Source organism: Strix aluco, chromosome 1 (genome assembly GCF_031877795.1).
Source record: "Strix aluco isolate bStrAlu1 chromosome 1, bStrAlu1.hap1, whole genome shotgun sequence".
In the NCBI taxonomy this organism is placed as follows: domain Eukaryota; kingdom Metazoa; phylum Chordata; class Aves; order Strigiformes; family Strigidae; genus Strix; species Strix aluco.
In genome coordinates, this window is record NC_133931.1 from 110881872 (window position 1) to 110902562 (window position 20691).

The 20691-nt window shown below is 42.1% G+C and overlaps 1 protein-coding gene and 1 long non-coding RNA gene across 6 annotated transcripts in view; one reads left to right on the forward strand and one right to left on the reverse strand.

Annotated features, from left to right (window-relative positions):
* Nucleotides 1-20691, reverse strand: part of PRKAG2 (protein kinase AMP-activated non-catalytic subunit gamma 2) — a 223368-nt gene that overhangs the window by 70509 nt on the left and 132168 nt on the right. For 3 of the 5 annotated variants that reach the window (XM_074831161.1, XM_074831179.1, XM_074831189.1), the window contains one exon: nucleotides 3125-3339. In XM_074831161.1, coding sequence (XP_074687262.1) covers nucleotides 3125-3339 — 215 coding nt within the window. Of the gene's footprint in view, nucleotides 1-3123; nucleotides 3340-14618; nucleotides 14721-20691 lie in introns of those variants that run through there. The other 2 variants (XM_074831198.1, XM_074831170.1) reach the window with 2 other exon arrangements.
* Nucleotides 13730-18703, forward strand: LOC141926065 (uncharacterized). Its single transcript, XR_012624019.1, has 3 exons — nucleotides 13730-13959; nucleotides 17090-17207; nucleotides 17520-18703. It is a non-coding gene; the product is annotated as an uncharacterized LOC141926065 (long non-coding RNA).

The following is a 20691-nucleotide window of genomic DNA, read 5'->3' on the forward strand; positions in this document are numbered from 1 at the left end:
TAGGTGGGATAAATCCAGACCTTAGTGATTATCACAGACATCCATGTAGCATAAGGTTAACTGTTTAGGTTTGTATACTGTGTTGAGATGATACTCCCTGAAGGAGGATCTCCCTCTGTCAGGAACTGTCTCCCACTTTTTATTCCCCACCAGAATCTAAGGCTTAAAAATCACATCAAAATACACACTGTTCTAAGTGCTACTAAAACACGAAAGGTTTTGATTAGATCTGCTGGAAAATAAATATTTTTATTCTTTCCTCAATGCCTTCTGTCTTACTGAAGAGATTTAACCATTTTGTGCCACAGTCTCAGACCTATAAAAAACAAGTACACAATCAGCTTCAAATGCAGTTAATTATAAAAACGGGCTAAGATTAGTTCCAGGTCCTGATACTGCACCTTCCTATAGTTATCTGCTGTTCTATGGGGTTTTTTAATAATAATTCCGGGTTTGGGTCCAAGGGTTCTTCTTTGCTACTCCAATATATATAGCAATCATGGATAATAGTTCCGGGATCTCACACATTATCATCACTAGTTAAACAATGTAATGAGTAAACAAGATTTAAGTTGACAGAGCGCTGTAGATAAGGTTAACTTCTCATTTCAGATGTCAACATAGAAGCTTCCCTGTCATTAAAGTGATCATCTAAGAGCATGGCCACTATGAAATCATTTATCATATAATTTATAGTGTGTTTTTAAGATAATTGGAATTGTTATGCCAAGAAATGGTGATTTAAGTAAACAAGAAATTGAGTTTGCCTTTTACAGATTTGTTTATGGCATGTGCATTGTGAAAACATGTATTTATTAATGCACAGCTCAGAATAAATGAAGTGTTTGAAATACAGTACTTAAATCAAGAATGTTGGTCTACTGCTGTCATATGTGTAAAGGAATGATAGGTAATTCACTTACAGGGATCAAAAGACACAACAGTTCTAAGTCAGCACACATCAGGTTCAGATTCGTGCCCTTCTGCACAAACTTAGCCTTTCCCTCCTCTAACAGTTTCTCCTCCTAGAAGAGCATGGCAAATCTTTCTCTCTGGTCTGTGTTGAAAATTAAACATCCAGGGCTTTGTTCCTCACAGATCTGTAGCTGCTGACATTTGTTCCCAAGTAAACCAAAAAACTAATGATTCACTGGCAGCCCAACTCATAAATGAGTACCCAGGGTAGAAAACAAAGATAATCAGGCACTACACATACTATCTATTTCTGTATCTTCTGAACAGGAGATAATTGAGTCCAACATACTGAGTTTCCATCCAGACTCTCGTACATCTATACAACTACAACATTTGATAAATACTTGCTGAGAATTCTGTTTCTTTATTCTGGCATCTTCTACTCAACTTCATATTGTCCAAATCAGCAAATAATTAAAAACAAACTTTTCAGTCTTTTGGTCAGTGGAACGTGCTAAGATGGTGTTGTTTCCTCATTTCTATTCTAACAGGTACAAAAGACTCCTCTGTAGCTGCATAACACAGATAAACACATTCATATGCAAATAATGACTGATTGACTGAAACCTACCAAAAATATTTTTGTGTGCTACAAGCCTTTGAGTTTCATAACTTATGTATCCCAAGATTACTACTTACATGGAAAGGCACTGAGTTGGCTGAAGAAAAGGTACTGCTGGAGTTCCCTAACTATAAATGTAGAATTTTTTTTTAATACTTTATTTACTTTTGCATAGCAGCAGAACAGAAACTCTGTATTTTGTAAGGAGAATTTGTCTTGCTTAATCTAGAAAAACAAAGGTTGGTTACAGGTACAACAGGATGTAACAAAAAATGAATGAAAATGGCTATTAAGTATAAAAGCAAATGGTCATAACCTGTCCATGAAAAAAAAAATAGGTTGAAAATCAGAAAGTTCCTAAACCATTACAGAGGGGTCCCCAAAACAAGGCATGCGTTTTACTGGATGTGCGTGAGCAACTTGAAAGTAGTATGTGAACACTGATCCAGTACCTAAACGCTTTCAGCATAACAACGGCTGCTGCTACTGTGGAGGTACCTGACACAAAAACAAAAAGGTTTTGGGATTGCTAAGAACTGGAATGAAACTGAACTTGTAGCCATTCAACGGGGAAACAGACCTCATGAACCTTTATGGCCTTCACAGTTCTAGATTTCTAGATACAGAAAATGTCAAAGATTTTATATTCTGAGGAAAAAAAAAAAAAAAAAGAAGAAAAGCTGGGAAAGACAGATGCAGGGTAGTTAACTCTGGGGACAGATCACAGTCTGCTAGTTCTATGAGACAGGGGAATGGTGAATGGAAAGATACGGTTAATGCAAAGGAATGAAGACAAAAAAGAAAGAAGGGTCAAAAAGGCAGAGGGGAAAAGAGAAGAAGAGCGACACCTCTGAGGCTCAGGCTGGCCAAGGGAGAGGGGAGGAGGCACAACAGCATGCAGTGCAGATGTTGTGGTGGAGAGTATCAGAGGCTGGAGTTCATGTATTCCCAGGAACTGCTGAGCTCATGCTTTCCCAGGAGCTGAAGAAACCACTCTATGAAGACACCCCTACTATGTGGGGGGGCCGGTTAAATACCCTGGTAGTGCTGCCCTTCTTCCTCTACTCTCTGAGCTAGGGCAGGAGGTGTGATAGCAACTAGTGCCATTAGTCACCAGCTGTCCCAGTCATCTCAGACTCCAGAGGCAGCAGGAACTCAGAACCCCTGCAGCTCATACTGTGAATTTCTTTTTGATGTGCTCTCCTTGGCTGCTAGCTCTCTCATCAGCTCTTCCTAAGGGAGATAAAAGATAATCCTAAATAAAATTTTATCCTTCTCTAAAATGGCATCTCAGCAGTGTATGCTGGGATCTGTAGCCACTGCAAAACTCACCTGAGAATAGTGCAAAAATTAGTTGCTATTTGGGTAAATCAGAAGGGGAGCTACCACCTTTGGATTCCTTGTGCCTTGTCAGCTGAATACTAGGAAAACTGAGACAAGTCTGAAGTAGAAGGCCCATGACATTGTTCTCGTTCTGTTCCACAGTATGGACACACATGCTGTAGCCCATTGGTTGTAATACAAGAAACAGTTAACGCACAACCCTGTATATTTCCCAGTGGAAAACTGGACACATGCTTTACTTACTGGTTTTGAGGTAGCACAGGGAGCTGGTGTCATAACAGGAGGCTTGGCTGTACTTTGAGATGGAGGCAAAGAAAATCTCTGCCCTGTGTCTGGAGGTGAAGAACAGTGAATCCGTGTTTCTAGTCTCTCAGGCTCATGCTTGTAGGATTCAAGAGGAAATGTGGGCTGCTTGGTCACTTGTGTTGGGGTAGATGGAGAAGAGGAGAGGCCAGAGGCTGTAAACAAGAATAATTACCAAAGATCAGTTCAGAAGAAAAGCAGACAGAAATCTCAGCTTTACAGTGAACCTGTGTTTTTTCCATCACATTTCCCCAGACTAAAAGTATGTATCTCACCTCCCTGTTTAGGAAAGGGATTGCTCTGCCTTGCCATTAAAAGTCTTTTAATCATTCAACTGGTTGAACTGTCTGATCCATTTACAGGGCGGCAAGACGGGAGTGCTCGAGGTTCGTGTTGTACTAACCTCCCGTCTGATTGCTTATTTCTAAAATGATCCTCAGCACTTGTATTACTTTATTGTTATAATTTTAATACTCCTGTGAGTCTCAGGATTACCTCTATCTCATGGCAAATGGCTCAAGAGCTTTAATGGTTGCTTTTTCTTCTTTTTCATTATTTTAACAGTATCTCAGCACTTGGAATAAAATTAGCAGAGGCAAAAAGAAACAGGGCATATTTCCCATGAGCCTCAGTCTGCTTTCTATAAGGCTCTTGGCAATGCCTTTATACAAACTAGAATTTTTTTCAGCAGCCTTTGAGGAGAAAAATTATTCATATCTTTTGCTGAAAATCAATATCAGCAGCAGATCATTTCTCTTGCGAGCATCTTGTTTTCATTTGACCCGTGTATCTACCCCAGCTGTATTTTTGGTTACGTTCTCAGGGCAGTTCTGAATTGTGATCAGACAGATCATTTAAGATATATTTATAATCCATTTAAGAACCATCAGACATCCACAACCAATTAGAAAATTCAAGTTACAACATCTATGTTTCTTGTTATATCTATATGTATGTCAGCAAACAAAGGATGATTCGCTTATGCCAGCATAAATCAGGACAGACTTAAATGCATAAAAACTATGCTGAACAGAAGAACTTGGCTGAAGAGAGCTACATATTTTTAAGTGGGCTATATGATCTTGGAATTTGGTTCACTTCTTGTACTTCCAGATATTTGTACAGATGATCGGTTAGTCCAGAGGGCACCCATCGAAAGGGAGCAGACAAGATAGCATTTAGTAAGCACAAAATCCCAAGCCATTCAAACAAGTGTTTGAGAACATGATAATGCATCTTCATGATAAGTCTAGTTCATCTTCTTTCAAGCTTTCAAGGAGCTTTCAAGGGTCCAACAGAGATTTTTGCACTAGAGATATTTTCCCATTCAAAAGCTTTGCATTGGTGTACATGCAGCCTCCGCTGGTCCCTCCTTTTAATCCAGGGTAAAGTGCATTCATACAACTCACTTTATACTCATTACCTCTCAGTGTCACATTTTACCTCACAGACAGCATTTTCAAAGAAAACTTTGTAAGAATAAACTCAGTAATAACTAAGATGCCAGACTCAGAAAACTAGAAATCCAGCAGCTGAGGGAAGGATCTACTACTTTAAGAAACTATTACTCCTGAAATATCTGGGGAAGAGTTACCTTGTGATTAAAGGAATTAATGAGGAATATAGGTAACTGTTCTTTAGCTATCGTTCTTCACTGAAAACAACCCTTCTTGATGGCTTTTACATATGAAGAGACTTAATTTTAAGAGAATAGAATCAAGAAACCTGCAAAATAATTAGGCTCTGATGTGTTTTATTTGTAGTGGTTTTAGTGGTCTAGTGTAATGTATTTATTTCTTTCAAAGGAAATCCTAACTCTTGCTGAAAAATTTTAGCTTTGTTGGAATCAAAAAGGACACCCTACTCAGTCCCTCTCTTCAGTCCTTTTCCAAAACTGCAGCTGCCCTCCAGAGACTTCCATTTCATTTCATATAGAGACCTGCAGCTCTGCCAATCAACCACAAGATCTAGTGGAGACCGAGTGTTGCAGGCAGATATAAATGTTAGCTAACGTGACATGCCATGGGATGAGGCAAGAATAACCCTGGTATTTTGAATGTCCTCAACTTCTGATTTCAGTGGGACTGGAGAGTGTTGCACATCCTGAAGGATTAAAAGGACACCTAACTTGCCTGTTTGGTTTTTGCTCACAGGCAAATTTAGATAAACAGTTCTGGGGAAGATGCTCTTCTCTTCTGTGTTTTTATGGATGTACAAACATTTCCTGAGCACTCAGACTGGGGTTTGAGGTGGACGGTAGCTGTAATTGATGCAGATGTAAAACCACTAAAAGGGAGAAAAACACCATTAGATCTTAAAGTCTTGCTGCTGGAATGTGTTCATTGTGCGCTAATGTATTCAGCAAGTCTACAAAAACCATTTCCAGTATCAACAAGCTCTGCCAAAAGAGCTATTACCAGACATAAGGAAACCACATATTCACCATCCTAACAAGGCTGGCTTGCAAGTGTAGAGGACATCTGTAGGACACAGGAAGATGTGGATCAAAGGAGACGAAGGAAGTAACATCTCTTACATCCTATGAAAACGATTGCCACCTCATTATAGATGTGTAACAGCACAGCCAGGACAGACAGTGTGGTTTCCATTTTATAAGAACATTCACTGGTGGTAAATCTCCTTTTGGATGCCAGCCTTGGACACCTGGCATGAGTTGTTATGGATGAAGAGCATCTGTGACTCCAGCAACTTTACTGGGAGCACTCTGAGCCTTAGAACTGTCTGTTCAACTAGGCACTTAAAGCATAAAAGTACTCACTGTGAGGCACACCCTAATACATTTGAGAGTCAATTTTTCTGTGACTCAGTTTCTGCACAGAGGTGGAGGGAAAATTACAATTATTTTGCAGGGTATTTGATTAAATTACATAATTCAGCTTTCCAATCATTGGTATTTAAAAGCCTACCTACCTCATAGCATTATTGTGGTACCTATGTTATTTACATTTATACAATACTGAAATTGAAGGAATAATCCCATAGGAAATGTTAAATATTTTAAAGATTATTAAAACAAAGACTTTTGGCCACTGTGATGCGGCTCAACATCCTAAACCCTACAAAGGGTTTTATATAAGCCTGCCACATGAAAGAATGAAAATCTGTAATATATCCTCAGACCAAAATCAATTCAGGAGTAACAGAACTTTGTATTAACTTTAATCCTATTGGACTGCCATCTAAACAGGCAGCATTGGTGTAAATATATAGTTACATGTATGTGCAGTAGCCACCCTGTTCTACTACAAAAGAAGTCCATCAAAGAGACAAGGTACAGCTACATCCCATGGCTGAAAACTGTTAATTCTGGAGAAAGTACACATGAAACAATTAAGCAGTGAAAACGAGCCAGCAATTATAGAGTCTCCTATAATGAAACTAAAAAATTCAGTACGTACGTAGGATTTTGGAGAAGAAACAATCTTTGAGATTGGCTGCAAACTTTACTGGTTCTGGTAACAAGATGAACTGATATGGCAAGTAATTATCTCTTATGCTAAATCAGACAATGAAAGGCATAATGAAATGTCCTTTTTCCATTACATACAACTAGAATTTTAGACAAAATAAAAAAATAAAAGAAGAGAGAGAAAATCTAGCAGATCAGTTACTGTGTCACAGTTACTGTATCGCTGGCTAACACAAGGTTTTGTCCCATGTTTTCTATTGATTGTCCCTGCCGAGTTTTAAAAGAGTCCAAGAATTTTGCTTTGTTCTGATTCATCCCGACATTTCCTGATAACTCTGTGGTCTCCATGATGATGAATTATAAGCCCTGACATTTGCATAATTGAATATGCATGTGAATAATAATATTCATAAGACTATATGCATACATGCATACTGTGATGCATTAATGTAAAGAAACAACTTTTGTATTATAGTATACCTTTACTCAGAGTACATATTTGAGATCCTAACAGAACTAAATATCACCATTTGAGCAAAATGGGGTGATCTCCAGTTGCCTTCTCCCTGTGACAGTGTTGTCTGATGGCACGCAGTGATGGCCCAGCATTCAATTCTGTGCCTGTAGTTGCGCAACTTCAGCTGGGATCTAGCCGCACATCACAGGTTGGATGCACAAGCCCCAAGAAAGTACTGCTGTAACAGCAGAGCCCACAACTTTCACCCAAGTTAGCACGCAACACTACCTGGTATTTAGTCGGTCACAAATATACAAAAATAATGCTGCTACCTTCACTTGTTTCTCTAGGTATTTAAATAAAGCCCTTATTTTTCACAGCATTAAGTTTTCCACCCACCTGCTTGGGCATTCTGATCCAAACCAGCTCTCTACTGATACATAACAGGAAAGGATAAAGCGCTATGTTGTCATTCGCCTGCTCCCAAGGGAAGAAGGGTGGCTGCCCTCCTACATTTCCTACATTCCCTGGGTGACACCCACAATTAGTTCTGTCACCTACATTTCATGCCTGACCTGGCAGGATACATCTGGCTGTTTCTGGGAGGAAGGATGCTCACAGCCCAGTGATTCCTGCCAAAGCTTCCCTTTCATATCAACCCTTTTCCAGCAAGAAAAAACAGCCTCTTCCCCCATGAACCTTTGGAGCCACCTGTCCACAAATGATGCTGCTAGGGATTTCAGGGATGTGCTAATGCTCCTGTACAAAGGGTGGCTTCAGGTGGTTTGTAATAGAGTCACACTCCCCTGTTGACGGCCCAAAGAATACAGCCAGTAGCCTGCTCTCAAACTTTAATTTCTATTTGTGTACTTAAGACGAAGTAGCCAGAACTGGTGAGAGTTACTAACCTTGAAAAATAAATCACTTTTGCAGTTTACCTCTTCCTAGGAATCACACTTCAGTATTCTCCTGTCCTGTACCTGATCAAGCAGATAATGCCATTGCTAACATATAAAGCTGTACTGTTGCTATTTAGCTTTCCAAGATTACACATAGGGATATATTCATTTACCATTTAGACTGAAACTTCTCAGAAAAAATCCAAAAGGAATTTCTATTTGCCATGTGACACTTTTTATTCGATTCCTTCCCAGGACAAGACTGTCCTTTCATTTCCATTCTTCAGCTGGCAGTGAAACAGAGAAGGCGGCAGGCTGTGGCTCCTGAATTTTAAGTAGTTAGCAGCACAAGTGAATCTGAGTTGAGCCAGCTGTTCATTAAGCTGATTCACTCTTCAGACACAATACTATGTTAATTTTGACACATAAGCAAATTGATGCACATTATGTGAAATGAAGTTTAATGCCACTTAATGGCAGTAAAACTATGAACCCGTAAGCAGGTAAATGGCTACTGGCTGTTTCTATTCAAATAGTATTGGTGATACTGACACTAATGTTGTAAAATACCTGTTATTAAAAAAAATAAAATAAAATTAAGCCTGAAAAGTAATCTTAAGAGTTATTGTACCAAAAAATATGACAGATACTGCTCAGGAAATTTCCTGCCATATCTAGCATTTTCACTTGGTCATACACAGCATGCCTCCCGCCATACAAGAACATACAGCTTCTACTATCAAACCATATAGCCTGTATCTGTGATCAACAGCGCGTCACTCATAACAGCCAGGCCTTCCAGTCCTTCATCTAACCTCCCTGGTTCCTGCTGAGCAGCGTCTGTCCTACCTGCATTAGTAAGCACATTTGTTTCAGTCTTACTAAAACAATTCCATGGCTTTTCATGTAGCTGGTACACCATTCAATGGGAAGCTTACTTGTTTCCAAAAACAAGTTGCAGATTTTTTTATTAATCAAAGGAAGAGAAAAATACACCCTTTAAGTCATTAAAATATCATATGCCATCTGAAAAGTTTCACAGGGAAATGTGTATTTTTTCAGTAAAAATGCAATTTCTTTATATTAGTCCAAACATAGTAAAGGAAACCACTCCTTAAGTGGTCTCAGCCACAGAAATACCTGAACCTGAAAGCTCCGACTTTTGCTTTAGCAGCTATTTCATGTTGTAAAACCAAAGACAAAGCCATATCAGTTTTCAGGATTTAGCCTGTTCTACTCCGCTTGTGGTCTATTTACGTGCCTAAACAACACTCGTATCAGTGGAATCTGCAATGTAACACCTTTTCCTCATAAAACTGAGAAAATCAGGAGCTGAAGAGTTTAATTAGTAAAGTTTTGAGCATTGTTCTTCTTTCTGAAGATCTCAAGGCCCCTTTATGAGGAAAGGCTGATCAGGAGAAACACTTCCCCAACACTGTATCCTTTAAAGGGTTTACTGCAGATTTCTCCTGCACTGCTGATTAGACAGAGGATCTTCCACCCTGCCCAGAATTGTACATTGGTTATCTTACATTTGTTAAATGTACTTGACAAATCTGGAAAGATTTGACACGTTATGTCAGCATGGCTTACAGAATATAACTGAAATATTCCATTTCCGTAGAGCAGCTTTTCAAATACTCACCATCTGGGAACAGCAAGCAGGCTACACCACCAGTCTCAGATAAAGGGGGCTTTGCAGGCCTTGGGAGGTTTCGTTTTGTGTTGTTTTGCCTTTTAAGAGTGCACTGTGAGGTTCTGGATACGTTACCAAAGCAGCCATCACTATCAGGCTGACAGGCTCCCAACCAGGGGGAAGCTACCCATCAGAGCTCCCCTGGTCCCACTGCGCAAGCACCCTCGCAGCTGGTTTCTACCCTCTCCTTCTCCCAAGCTTAGCATCTTTCTGAGACCGAAACCTCCACAGTGAGCCTCTGTTTTCACACTTCCTTCTTAATAGTTATTCTTTACAATTAGATGAGTTTCATCACTTTCTGTTTTGCATTGCTTGTTTTCAACAGACTTGTATTTTTCCTTTATTCAACAGACAAATTTCTATCGGAGCACGTGAGTTGACCAGGGGGCTTGATTGTCAGGAGAGAGGTGGCTGTCAAGGGCTCTGAACTTGGCCTCTCAGGGCTGTAGGCAAGCTGCAGGAAGTAGTATATAGGATCCAGAGATGTATACAATTACAAATTTGTTGCTTTTAAAGAAACAAATACATGTGATCCAAGCACAGCAAGCAGAGACCAGAAATCCTGGTGTAGAGCATCCCTCCCAATGGGATTTTTCTAGTTGACATTGTCAGAAAGGTTCCAGCCGGGCTTCCCACTCCTCTGTCTTGCAAATATTTGAGAGAATACCATGGGCAAGCAAAGGAACAGATCACCCATGAGCTTGATGGCAAAGAAAGGTGTTTTTTGGGGATTTTTTTTTTTTGAGACAGCCAAATGCACATTCCACTGCTGTTTGACAGCCTCACAGACAATAAATGTAGAGGTCCTGGTAATGGTTGAGTAGCCACTGAGTAAGTGCCTGAGCCAAGCATAAGCAATTAGCTCAGCATAGTAATTATATTGAGAGACTCAGCACCCCACGGCTGTGGCCAGCACACACCGTCAGAAACACAGGCAACATGTACCTTGCCAGCACAAATGCCAATGGTAGGAGTAAAGCATTAGCAGTGATCTTCAGCAGGTAACAGCATGATGGGAAAACATCCAGTAGAACCGCAAGAAGCATGAGGACGACGTTTGGGCATGCATCTCTATGAGAAGCACACGTGAGCAAAGAATGCTTTATCCTCCTGTGCATCCATCACCCACAAAGCGTGGGGTCAAGAAGCTTGCAAATACCAGCTTTTCACTTTCTGCATCACCTGGCTAACTTTCCAATTCTGCTACTAACAGCAGAGCAAGAGGGGTTTGAGAGTGCCACCTTCCAAATGGCTCCTGCTGTACACAAACCCAGGTCTGCCGATAATGGGATATGACATTCTGCAACTGCCGCCTGGGGGCAACTGCTGGGTTATAACAAAAGCTAACTGTGCAGTACTATGATACCAATCTAAAAAGTCACTAAAATGAAAATCAATCACTCCATTCAAACTGCGCTGTAAAGACACATGACATCTGGGCAAACCCTGAGTTTCTTTTTCTGATCCAAACTAGATGACTAATGAGCGTAAGCCAATCCATGCAAATAAGCCACGTGCAATAGTTAGCCCTTATCAACATACTGATAACTGCTGAAAGGAAAGTCTCCTCTGACTTCCCAGCCCCGTATCAGCACGTTAGCCAGGCATAGCGCTACATCACATGGCAGAGATTCACATGGTCACTTGTACTGTGTGCTGGTTATAGCCGGCTGCTGTGAGAAACAATGCCTACAGCAGGACTACTTTATTTACTTAATACACCACCTGGCATTTAAACTTTCACAGAGTACTTTGTGTTCAGAGGCTTTAATGAAATAACTTTTGTTTTTGATTTTAGCAAAGACGTCTGGCTGCTACAGCTAACATTTAACAGCCCTTTCCACATTAATGTCCGTTGTCCTATCTAGTCTTTCTTTGCTGTTTTGAGCCAAGCTGAGCTAAATGTTCCCTTGCCATTGCAGAAAGCTGAAAATTGCCTCTTTGGTGACACTTCAGTGGCCAGCACTGTCTGTCTCTCCATCAACCCTGCCCTCTGCTCGTGGCTGCTATAACTGCTTTCTGCTCCGGCACCCTCTCCCTGGTTTTGCCCAGCTTCCAAATCACAGCCTCCATCATCAGCATTCATGTTTTGCTTCTGGTAGCACCCACTGTGTGCAACGTGCTTCACAAACCTAACAGATAACACAGGCCCCAACCTGAAGGGGGTACATTTTGACAGGCAAAGAGGAGGAAAATGAAGGGGGGAAAGGTGGGAGGGGGAATGTTGTATATGCAACATAAAAAGACAAGTTTGGAACTAAATACTTGCTTGTTCTGATGCTTAATTTCACACTTATGGGTTTCATACTTAATCACTGCACTAAATGTCAGCTTTTCAAAAGCAGCTGCTTAGGGGGCTGCAAAACTGGGTAAGTTGTTGCTTTTCCTATGATTTATGATATGCTCATCCAATGTAAATTTAAAAAAATGAGGGAATTGAGGTAAAGATCTTCTTAGCTTGCTTGCTCTAAATCAGTGCCTTAACCATGTACCTTATTTCTGTAACATGCTAAAGCAGAGGAACACCCCATAGAAACTGAAAAAAAACCCAAATATTTTACAAATATGTCATTAGCGGTCCAACTTAATGAAAAGAACATTCTAAATCTGAGCCTGCAGAACCCCACTGAAATCACTGTGGGTGATTTCATCTGCATAGTACATCTACTCTCTGTGTAACCGAGAGACAGAATATTAATGCACATAAAGACCACTAGGATATCCATTTACAGTGTACGCATGACAGCTCCAGGGCTGGTGCCTGGGGAATGCATACTGTAATGCTGCACACAGCTACGGCCGCGCAGCAAGAAGGCGAGCATTTAGACTGTGCCACTTTCTGAGGTTCGGAATAGCAGGTTATAAAGCTGTTGGAGCAGAGTCTTCAGGTCTCAGGTCCCGGGACCTGTTCTCTTTTTAATTTATCAGTTTATATAACCTCAGTTTCCCACTCTTACGATGAAAAAAATAGCTCTAGAGGTGCTAGTAAAGGCATCAGATTTACAGCTGGATTGCAAGTCCTGCAGCACAGTTTACTTTTGCTTATTTTCTGCAATGCTTACAAGGGCACTGAAGTGAGAGTAATTAAATATTTGCAAAGTACTCCAAATCCTCGGGAAAGCTGTAGCTAGAGAATGAAGCCATAATTTGCAATTTCTTTGCTTCTGAAATTCATGTTTTTCAAACCCTCTGGTTCTTCTCTTATTAAAAGAACAAAAAAATCTCCCTCATTCTAGCTCTTTTCAAAATTCAGCAGGAGTCCAAGCACGGCTTCAGCCTGTGGCATTTGCCTCTCCCCACTGTGTCTGACTCAGACTTCTGTCTCATCATCATTCCGATCTTGCTAACCTGGGAATTAATCTTTTTGTGCACATATGGCACAGCAGAGATGGCACAGTGCTCTCTAGCACACCTACCGAAGCCTTCTGAAGAAACAACTAATGACTTCATGGCTCTTGTTTGATTAAAAATAAATTGCTATGCCCTGCTCCTACTCCTTACACCACTTGCTAGTATAATTTCCATTGCCTTCATTGATACTGGATCATGCTTTTAGTTGAACATTAGTGCAGTAAATGGCTGCTTTCTCTAGACACTAGTCTGCTCAGAGACTAATCCTCTCCTGCCCATGAAATGATTCACACAGCACTGGCTTTCTTCTGCCTTTCACAATTTAGATCTCAAAGTGATGTAGAATACAACAAACCCCAGATCTCTTGTCCTTCTGGTTAGTTCTAACCCGGAGTGGTTTCCCAATGCAGTACAAACACTCATCTAGGCACAAGCATGAGGGCAGTGGGGAAGGGGCCAGGAAGAAAGCAGAATCACTTTGTACAGTAGCATTGCTGGTTTATACCACTTGAAGTGTACAGAAAACTACAGCCTGAGTTCTTTTAAGAGTTACTATGAACAGAGTTGGCAATCTAGGATCTGGTTGAGGGCACAAGGGAGAAAAAAGGGGAGAAGACAGCTGAACAGCCATCTACCAGAACACCAACTATATCAAAAGACTTAAAATATGCTCTGAATTGGGATGTACTTATCTACCACTGGCAAGTCCATGCCTCCCATATATGAGGAATCAGTTACCATCTTATTTTCTTCTCCCAACACAGGAGCTGGGTAAGCTTAAAATCAAATTAAGCCCTGTCTTCTTGCTGTGATTCTCCACCTTCTTAGCAACAAAGGAAGCACTGCCATGATACCCGACAATGAAATGAGGCTGAAGAGCAGTGATATCACATCTCAAAACTTCAGGATGGAGCCAAGAGTTACCCCAAGAGGCCATCCGAGGTATACTAAAAAGATATGTCTACAAAGTTTTAGATGCTGGTGTTGCCACAACTGTACAAGTCAAACACTCTTAGCAAGCATGCTACATGCTCAACAGCCATGAGCACTTGGGCACATCCTACTTAAAGAAAGAGTTCAGCCAGAAATTAATCCCTACTTTGTTACCAAAAGCCTAAAGGGAACTTTAAACATGAACCTGAATAAGTATCAGCCACATGAACAAACATTCACCCTGGAATATTTAATGATGCTATCATTTTGGATGTTCCCTTGAACTTCATCATCTTATTTTTACCTCCCCATGAGTAAAATTCAAACTCATGGGAGGGGACTAAACTTCAGTGATGTCCACTGCATTGGATCAACCAACATCTGGTCCAATTTTATATCTCTATTACCAAGTGTTTATATTGACCACACACATTTCTGACATTTCTGTGTCCACTACCTGACGCAAGGTTGGCCTGTGTCTTCCCATCCACAAATGCTTTCTTGACTCTTGATCTGCCTCCTTCTTCTGCAGACCAAGCGTCTCCTCTCCTCTCTACGCTTCCTGCTAAAATGTTAAGTCTAATGCTCCCCTTCAGGCCCACTAGAGACTATAGAATTTCTATGTTAGAGGAATTCCTCACACATTTCTTTTTTTCTTGATATTTTACCTTCTGTTTGCAGGTTGATTTAAACCTTCCTCATCCACTTGCCTACTCACCAGAGCACCAGCAAGAGCAACGCCCAAAAGCATGCCACAGGGTGGCTTCCTCTGCTTGGCTGCACAGCAGGTTGCAGCTGATACCTCCTCTCAACACCCCACTCTGTGGTGCTGCAAGCTTCTGGCAGGAAGGAGCACAAGTGCCCTTCAGCAGAGCATGCTTACATTTTTCCAAAGGGCTGGCCAGGCAATTTTCCTCTCCAGGAAATCCTTCCCCTCCCTTGCCATCCAACCCCAGCTTCAACCCACAGCCCATCCCAGGTCACTATTACAGCATGCCTCCAGCACATGACAGCAGTCACATTCCTGGCTTGTTTTACTCCTCAGAGCTGTCATCCTGCTATAAAGTGTATGAAAACAGTAGGAGCCAAAAGGACTCAGCATGTTGGGAGTGAATACCTAAACAGCAGACTCTTTGGAGCAGGGGACACCTTCATGCCAGAGATTTCTCTCACTCAGTGGGGAAATCTGATCTATATTTAAGGAGATATACCTTTGCCCTTTCATTCTGCCTTTCCCTCCCATGACACCAGCTCTCATCCTTTTGCAGGTGTCTCCCTAAGTCCCCAGAGGCTTTGGTCTATCAGCTGTGAACAGGCAGTTCACACTGACACTCTCAATTACCCTTATTTTATACTCAAGTTAATACTCTAAAACAGGGTAGGGATTTCACAGCCATCGCTTCAGTCCTCAGACTCAGAAAGGCCAAGCCATGTTTGTTCACGTACAGGACAGCTAAGTGACAAACCCAGAGGACTAGCTCACTTTAAGCTGCAGAAGCTAGGCAAGTCCAGCAGCCATAAAATTCATGTAAGGTGGACAGAGTGCTTAGTACTTCCATTGCATCAGGCAAAAGCTCAGTGCATCTCCAAGCAGGTACATTTGAAGAGGCCCTTCCTCTCTGACTAGGACAAGGCAATATCTGAAAGCTCAGACATAAGAGATGCAGACAAAGTCTATGATACAAATGTTAATACACTGCAAGGAGAAAAAGCAGAAACAACTCTGACTGGTTAATGTGACAAAGAAAACCATGGACAGGTCTTAAACATCTGATCTCAGTACCTCCTCCCCTAGATGGATCAGTAAGAAAGCCACATCCATCACTAGAAGATCCGCACTAAGAGAACAACCTGTGGGCAGTGATCTGACCGTCTGCCCTGCTGTTTTCTGTAATTCTACAATGGTCAAGGAAAGGAAATGTACAGAAGACACTTATGCCCTTTTATTTAAGGCTTTAACCCCTCAAGAATCTGTGCACACAGGGGCAGACATGAAGAAGGGCTTCAGAGGAGACTGCGAGGAGGGAACCTGAGGGCATGACCAGACCTCCCAGGGAAGGGATGGCTCCATCAGTCAGGACCAGATCAAGCAATTAGTAAGGCTGCTGCCACAGCCCTGGCAGAGCTTCTCTAATGCTGCTCTTCAACTCAGAGTAGATGATTACTACAACCTCCAGCCCACCACCCTGCCCACCGACACAGCTAGAAACAGACAGGGTTCAGGGCTTCAAACCAGGAAGAAAGTATGTTCAACCTAAAGCCTTCTGAAGAGCAGGAGGCCCTCCACAGGACCACCGTGATCCCGGCAAGAGGAGTGGGTGCTTCCTTGCTAACCTGCCCCGGACCTTGGTGCAGGTCCGTGTGATGCACAGGCAGCCGAGCAGGGTGCTGGTTATGCAAGTACTGACTCAGATGTCATAGAGCAAAGCCAACGCTGCAAAGGCTGTGGTGAACAACTGTCAAATGATAAAAGATTTTAGTCACTGCTGACTGAAGCTGGATTTAACCTACAGGGAAAGGCTTTGTATCTCATTACCAACCCGCTGCGCCAGTCACTTCCCTCCCCAGCTGCACTATTTTGACCTCATTTCTGAAAATAAATTATGAATGGTTTTCTCCTTGTAACAAGTAACTATTGCACTGGAAAGCTGGTTGTTTTCAGTTGTTAAAGCAAGGCAGTGCTGCAACCTGTTCCTTGAAGCACAGGCAGCTCCAGAAAAGAGCATCACTACCCCAGTCCCTGCATATCCCCTGGATACCCAGACTCAGCCATTTAGATTGAATCTGCCTCCAGACAGACAGCAACAAGTTTTTGGCCATTTCTGCAAGTAGTAAACCACTATATATTAACCCAGTTTACTGAATGTTTGCAAAAATGTATTTGATGCTGAGAGTCACAGGCTCAACACAAATGAATCAGTCAGATGGTAAAAGACCAGCTGGCTTTAAAGAGCCATCTAGATAAGGGTTCATGTGGCTGATAGCTTATTCGCTGAGCCAGGTCTTGCAAAAACCAGTCGAAAAAGGGGACTGGTGTCTAGTCCTTCCAGTTCAGATTCAGAGGACATATGACGAGGACACTGTACTTGCCAAGAAAACTACATCCTTTGCTTTCCTGAGCCTCTATTTTTTCTGACAGCTGATTATGTTCCTGACACCTCCAGAAAAATAGAAGATGACACTGCAGAGACAGCATGAACATATGATCCTTAACTCCTACCAACCAAGAGCTTACAGACTGACTGCAAAGAACATCAGTAAGTTCTGCAATATTTCCTTTCAAGAGATGACAGGATAGTACTGAATAACCACTCATAACTCTCCAAATGTTTCCCTAAGATTTATCCTTACAGGCTCTTGTCACATCAGGGGGCTTCAGCAGTTCATTTGCACTACTTGTTCCATTACACTGTAAAGCTGTGGCCCCAAGAAGCTTTTTTTTTTTTTTCCAAACTATTGCATTGATTAAACAGATATACTCTGCCAAAGTTTCACCACTGTAAAGGCAATTCAATCACTGTTTTGTGGAAGGTAGGTGGTATTTAGCTGACACTTTTTTCTTGACGCAGAATTGAACATGAAGCATCACCCTGAAGTTCTGTTGAACTTGAACAGCATCCAACTTGGAACAACTCAGCTGCGTCGGTGTTGGACCACGGTTGGTACAAGCTGAACACTAGCTCAGACCAGCTGAGACCTCCGGACCATCATGTGGCTGGCCACTAGCCTTGCAGAGCTTATGTCCGAGGTATTCACACTATGCAGGGCCAAGTGTGGGATCTCTGACAGTGTTTGCCTTTGCCCTGTCTGTCCCAATGATGCAAAAGGAGTGCTCAGCCCTACTCCAAGCACAGATTGTGCCAGGTTCTGCCACCCCACAAAGTCCTGGAGTTTGGGTGAAAGAAACTTCCTGGCACAGACTTGAAACTTTATAGGGTTAAGACCAGCAAACACAGTTTTTGAAGAATGCACTAACTTCCATTCAACTTGGTAGCAGCAAGAGTGGTAGCAGATTTAAACCAAGACTAGACAGGAGCCAGGTATGCTGGTACCACTGGTACTGAGCAGGCAGAGCAGAAAGGTTGAGAGCTCAGGAACTGGGGAGGCAGTTTCACCAAAATTACAATTATTTGTGTTACTCTGTGCTCTGAGTGCATTGCTTCATCTTGGTAAACAAAGCTGCAATGAAATTAAAGGGCTCTGACAGCGAATCAAAACTATTTAGTGTGAAGGAAAATAATCAGACCTGGATAGGGTACTCAGGCACAGCTGGCCACAGGAGGAGGTGAGTGCTACAGAAACAAAAAGGATATCAAACAGAGCAAGCTTAGCCACTAAAATGGCCAAGGTAAACAAGGTGCAATCTGTGCTAGTCCCTTAGCAATATGCAATTAGAAAAAGGATCCCTGACAGACATGATTACGTAAGTTTATCATTGCTGAGACATGACAGCGCTAATCAATGATCTTGCTTCCCCATGCCCTGTGCCCTACCAGTGGTGAAAGTGCTCCCAGCCACTGCACATTTATGTACTACAGCAGCGTGCAAGGAATGAGTAGAAATAAATCCATGCGGGAAAACCAGAAGACATTACTAAATATTTTGTTTAATTCCTTTGATCTGTCCCCTGAAATCAATCAAAATCCAAAAGAAAATATCCCAAGCCTGTGCTTAAAAAATAGGTATCCCATTTTCTTCATCATCCTTTTCTATTTGTCTCTTGTCAATATCTAGAGCTGGAGTTTTAATGACATTTTGCTCTGGCTCTGTTTTCAACACCACTGATGATAAATACACGCCAGCAGCCAGCTGAAGCAACAGTTGCTGCAGATCCAGTGTCAGAGTGTGACAGACATGTGGATGGCTGCTGTAGGTGGGGGGACACGCAACCAGGGACCCTGTGATTCCTGGTCACATGCCACAGCGTGATCAAGGAAAACTGGCTGAGTCCCTTCCCTCGATGTCCTTCCTCTCCTCCTCCCCTTCCCTAAGGAGTTGTCGGCTTTCCTCTCTTGCGCTTGGAGCCATTTGGTTTGGCTGACACAGGGGATTTACCTCAATTAAATTAAACCAAGACAGGAGAAATGCGTGCTGAACACAAGGAAACTGTCTGCCAGCAGTATATATGAAGCAAAGGGTGCAGGAAAGGCCTCAATACTCACAGGCATCCATGGCCACTTCATCCCTCCTTTACTCAGCTCTGGGCTCTTCCAGAGACCTTTCAGGCAGATCTAAAATCTTTAGCCAAGGACTGTCTCTGGCTCCCCAGAAAGCTCTCCTTCCTCTTTACCGGGCAGTGATGCTGAGAAGGGCAAGGGTCCCCTTTCCTGCTGCTTACAGGCTTTTCTTTACTGTTTCCATTCTCTTCAGAGCAGTGCTCTGCCCAGTTCTTCTCTTCCCCACCCCTCCTCCTTATCTCTTGGTCCCTTCTCCAGCACCTGATGAACAGGACCCAAATTCAGGACAAGCATCTTTGACGACATCAGTAGCAAAGATGGAGACCTTGCTGGCAGCCAGGTGCTGGCCTTGGAGGGATTTCATTCCCTCATGAAGATTACAGGGCTGATTTGTGCTGAAAATGCTGACTTTGCTATGTCCTCCTATACCCCTGTGGATATTATAGGACTCTACTAACAAACCTCCTCCTTCTCCTCCTTTGCCAGGAGTGTCCCAGCACTCATGGTGCTCCTGCTCCCATGGTTTGCTGGGGAAGAGGAAGCAGGAGCACAACACGCTCTCACCATCGCCCTCCCTGTGGCTGGTAACATCACCTACATGTGAGCTGGCGTTTGCCAAAGCACAGAAAGGTCAGATGGCTCAAAGCACAGAGCCAGATTTCTGCAAATCCCAGGAGAATTTGCGTCAAATACAAATATGTCCATTCAGCTCTGCAATATTACCACAGATCAGCTATGCCATCCCAAACTACTGAGCATTTTGCAAAAAAAAAATAAAATAGCCAAACCCCTCGTGATAGAGCTCTTCTATAGCAGATTTTAACCACTATATAGATCTCTTTCAGGCTGCAGTTTTTGTGTTCTGTGGAAAGTTGTTTGCCAATACAACTGCTTTAAAACATGTGGCAATGCATGTTTTATCTCTTAAAACTGATAATACATTTGCTTAGAAACTTTTAAAGACCAAAGCCAACATTTGGTGGTGGAGGCTTTGCTAAAGCAACATGGAGTCATGATTCAGCACAGAAAAGTTCTTTCTAGGTAAGTTCTCCGGCCACAGAACTACTTAAAGTGTCAGTTTAATGCGATAAGGTTGTTTATACCGGTAGCACACTTCATATCAATTGATCAAACTGCAACTTCAAAGGGGTCTCAAGTGCTTGGAAGCAGAAGTATGGTTAATTAATAATGTAAAACAAAACCCAACAAAGGCAAGACATCAGCAGTATATGGGGCTCTGCAGAAATTAGCTTCCATTAGACTTAATCAGAGCAGCATCTCTCATTCCCCTGAGAACATCGATGCAATTTATCCCTTGAGCTACACACTCGCTTTTGGAGTCAGACACATTTTATCATTTACATCAAATATGTAGAGCACTATCTGCAATGAGATGTAGACCAAACTAACAACCTACACATCTCAGTTTATTAAACCATGATTTATATGCTCCCAACAGTTAAAAGTTGCTCTTCAAACATGGGGCAGAAGCACAAACTAGTCCATTACCGTCCCTTTCCAAGAGGCCCCAGCAATGCCGTCAGCACATCACCGTTCCCTGGCA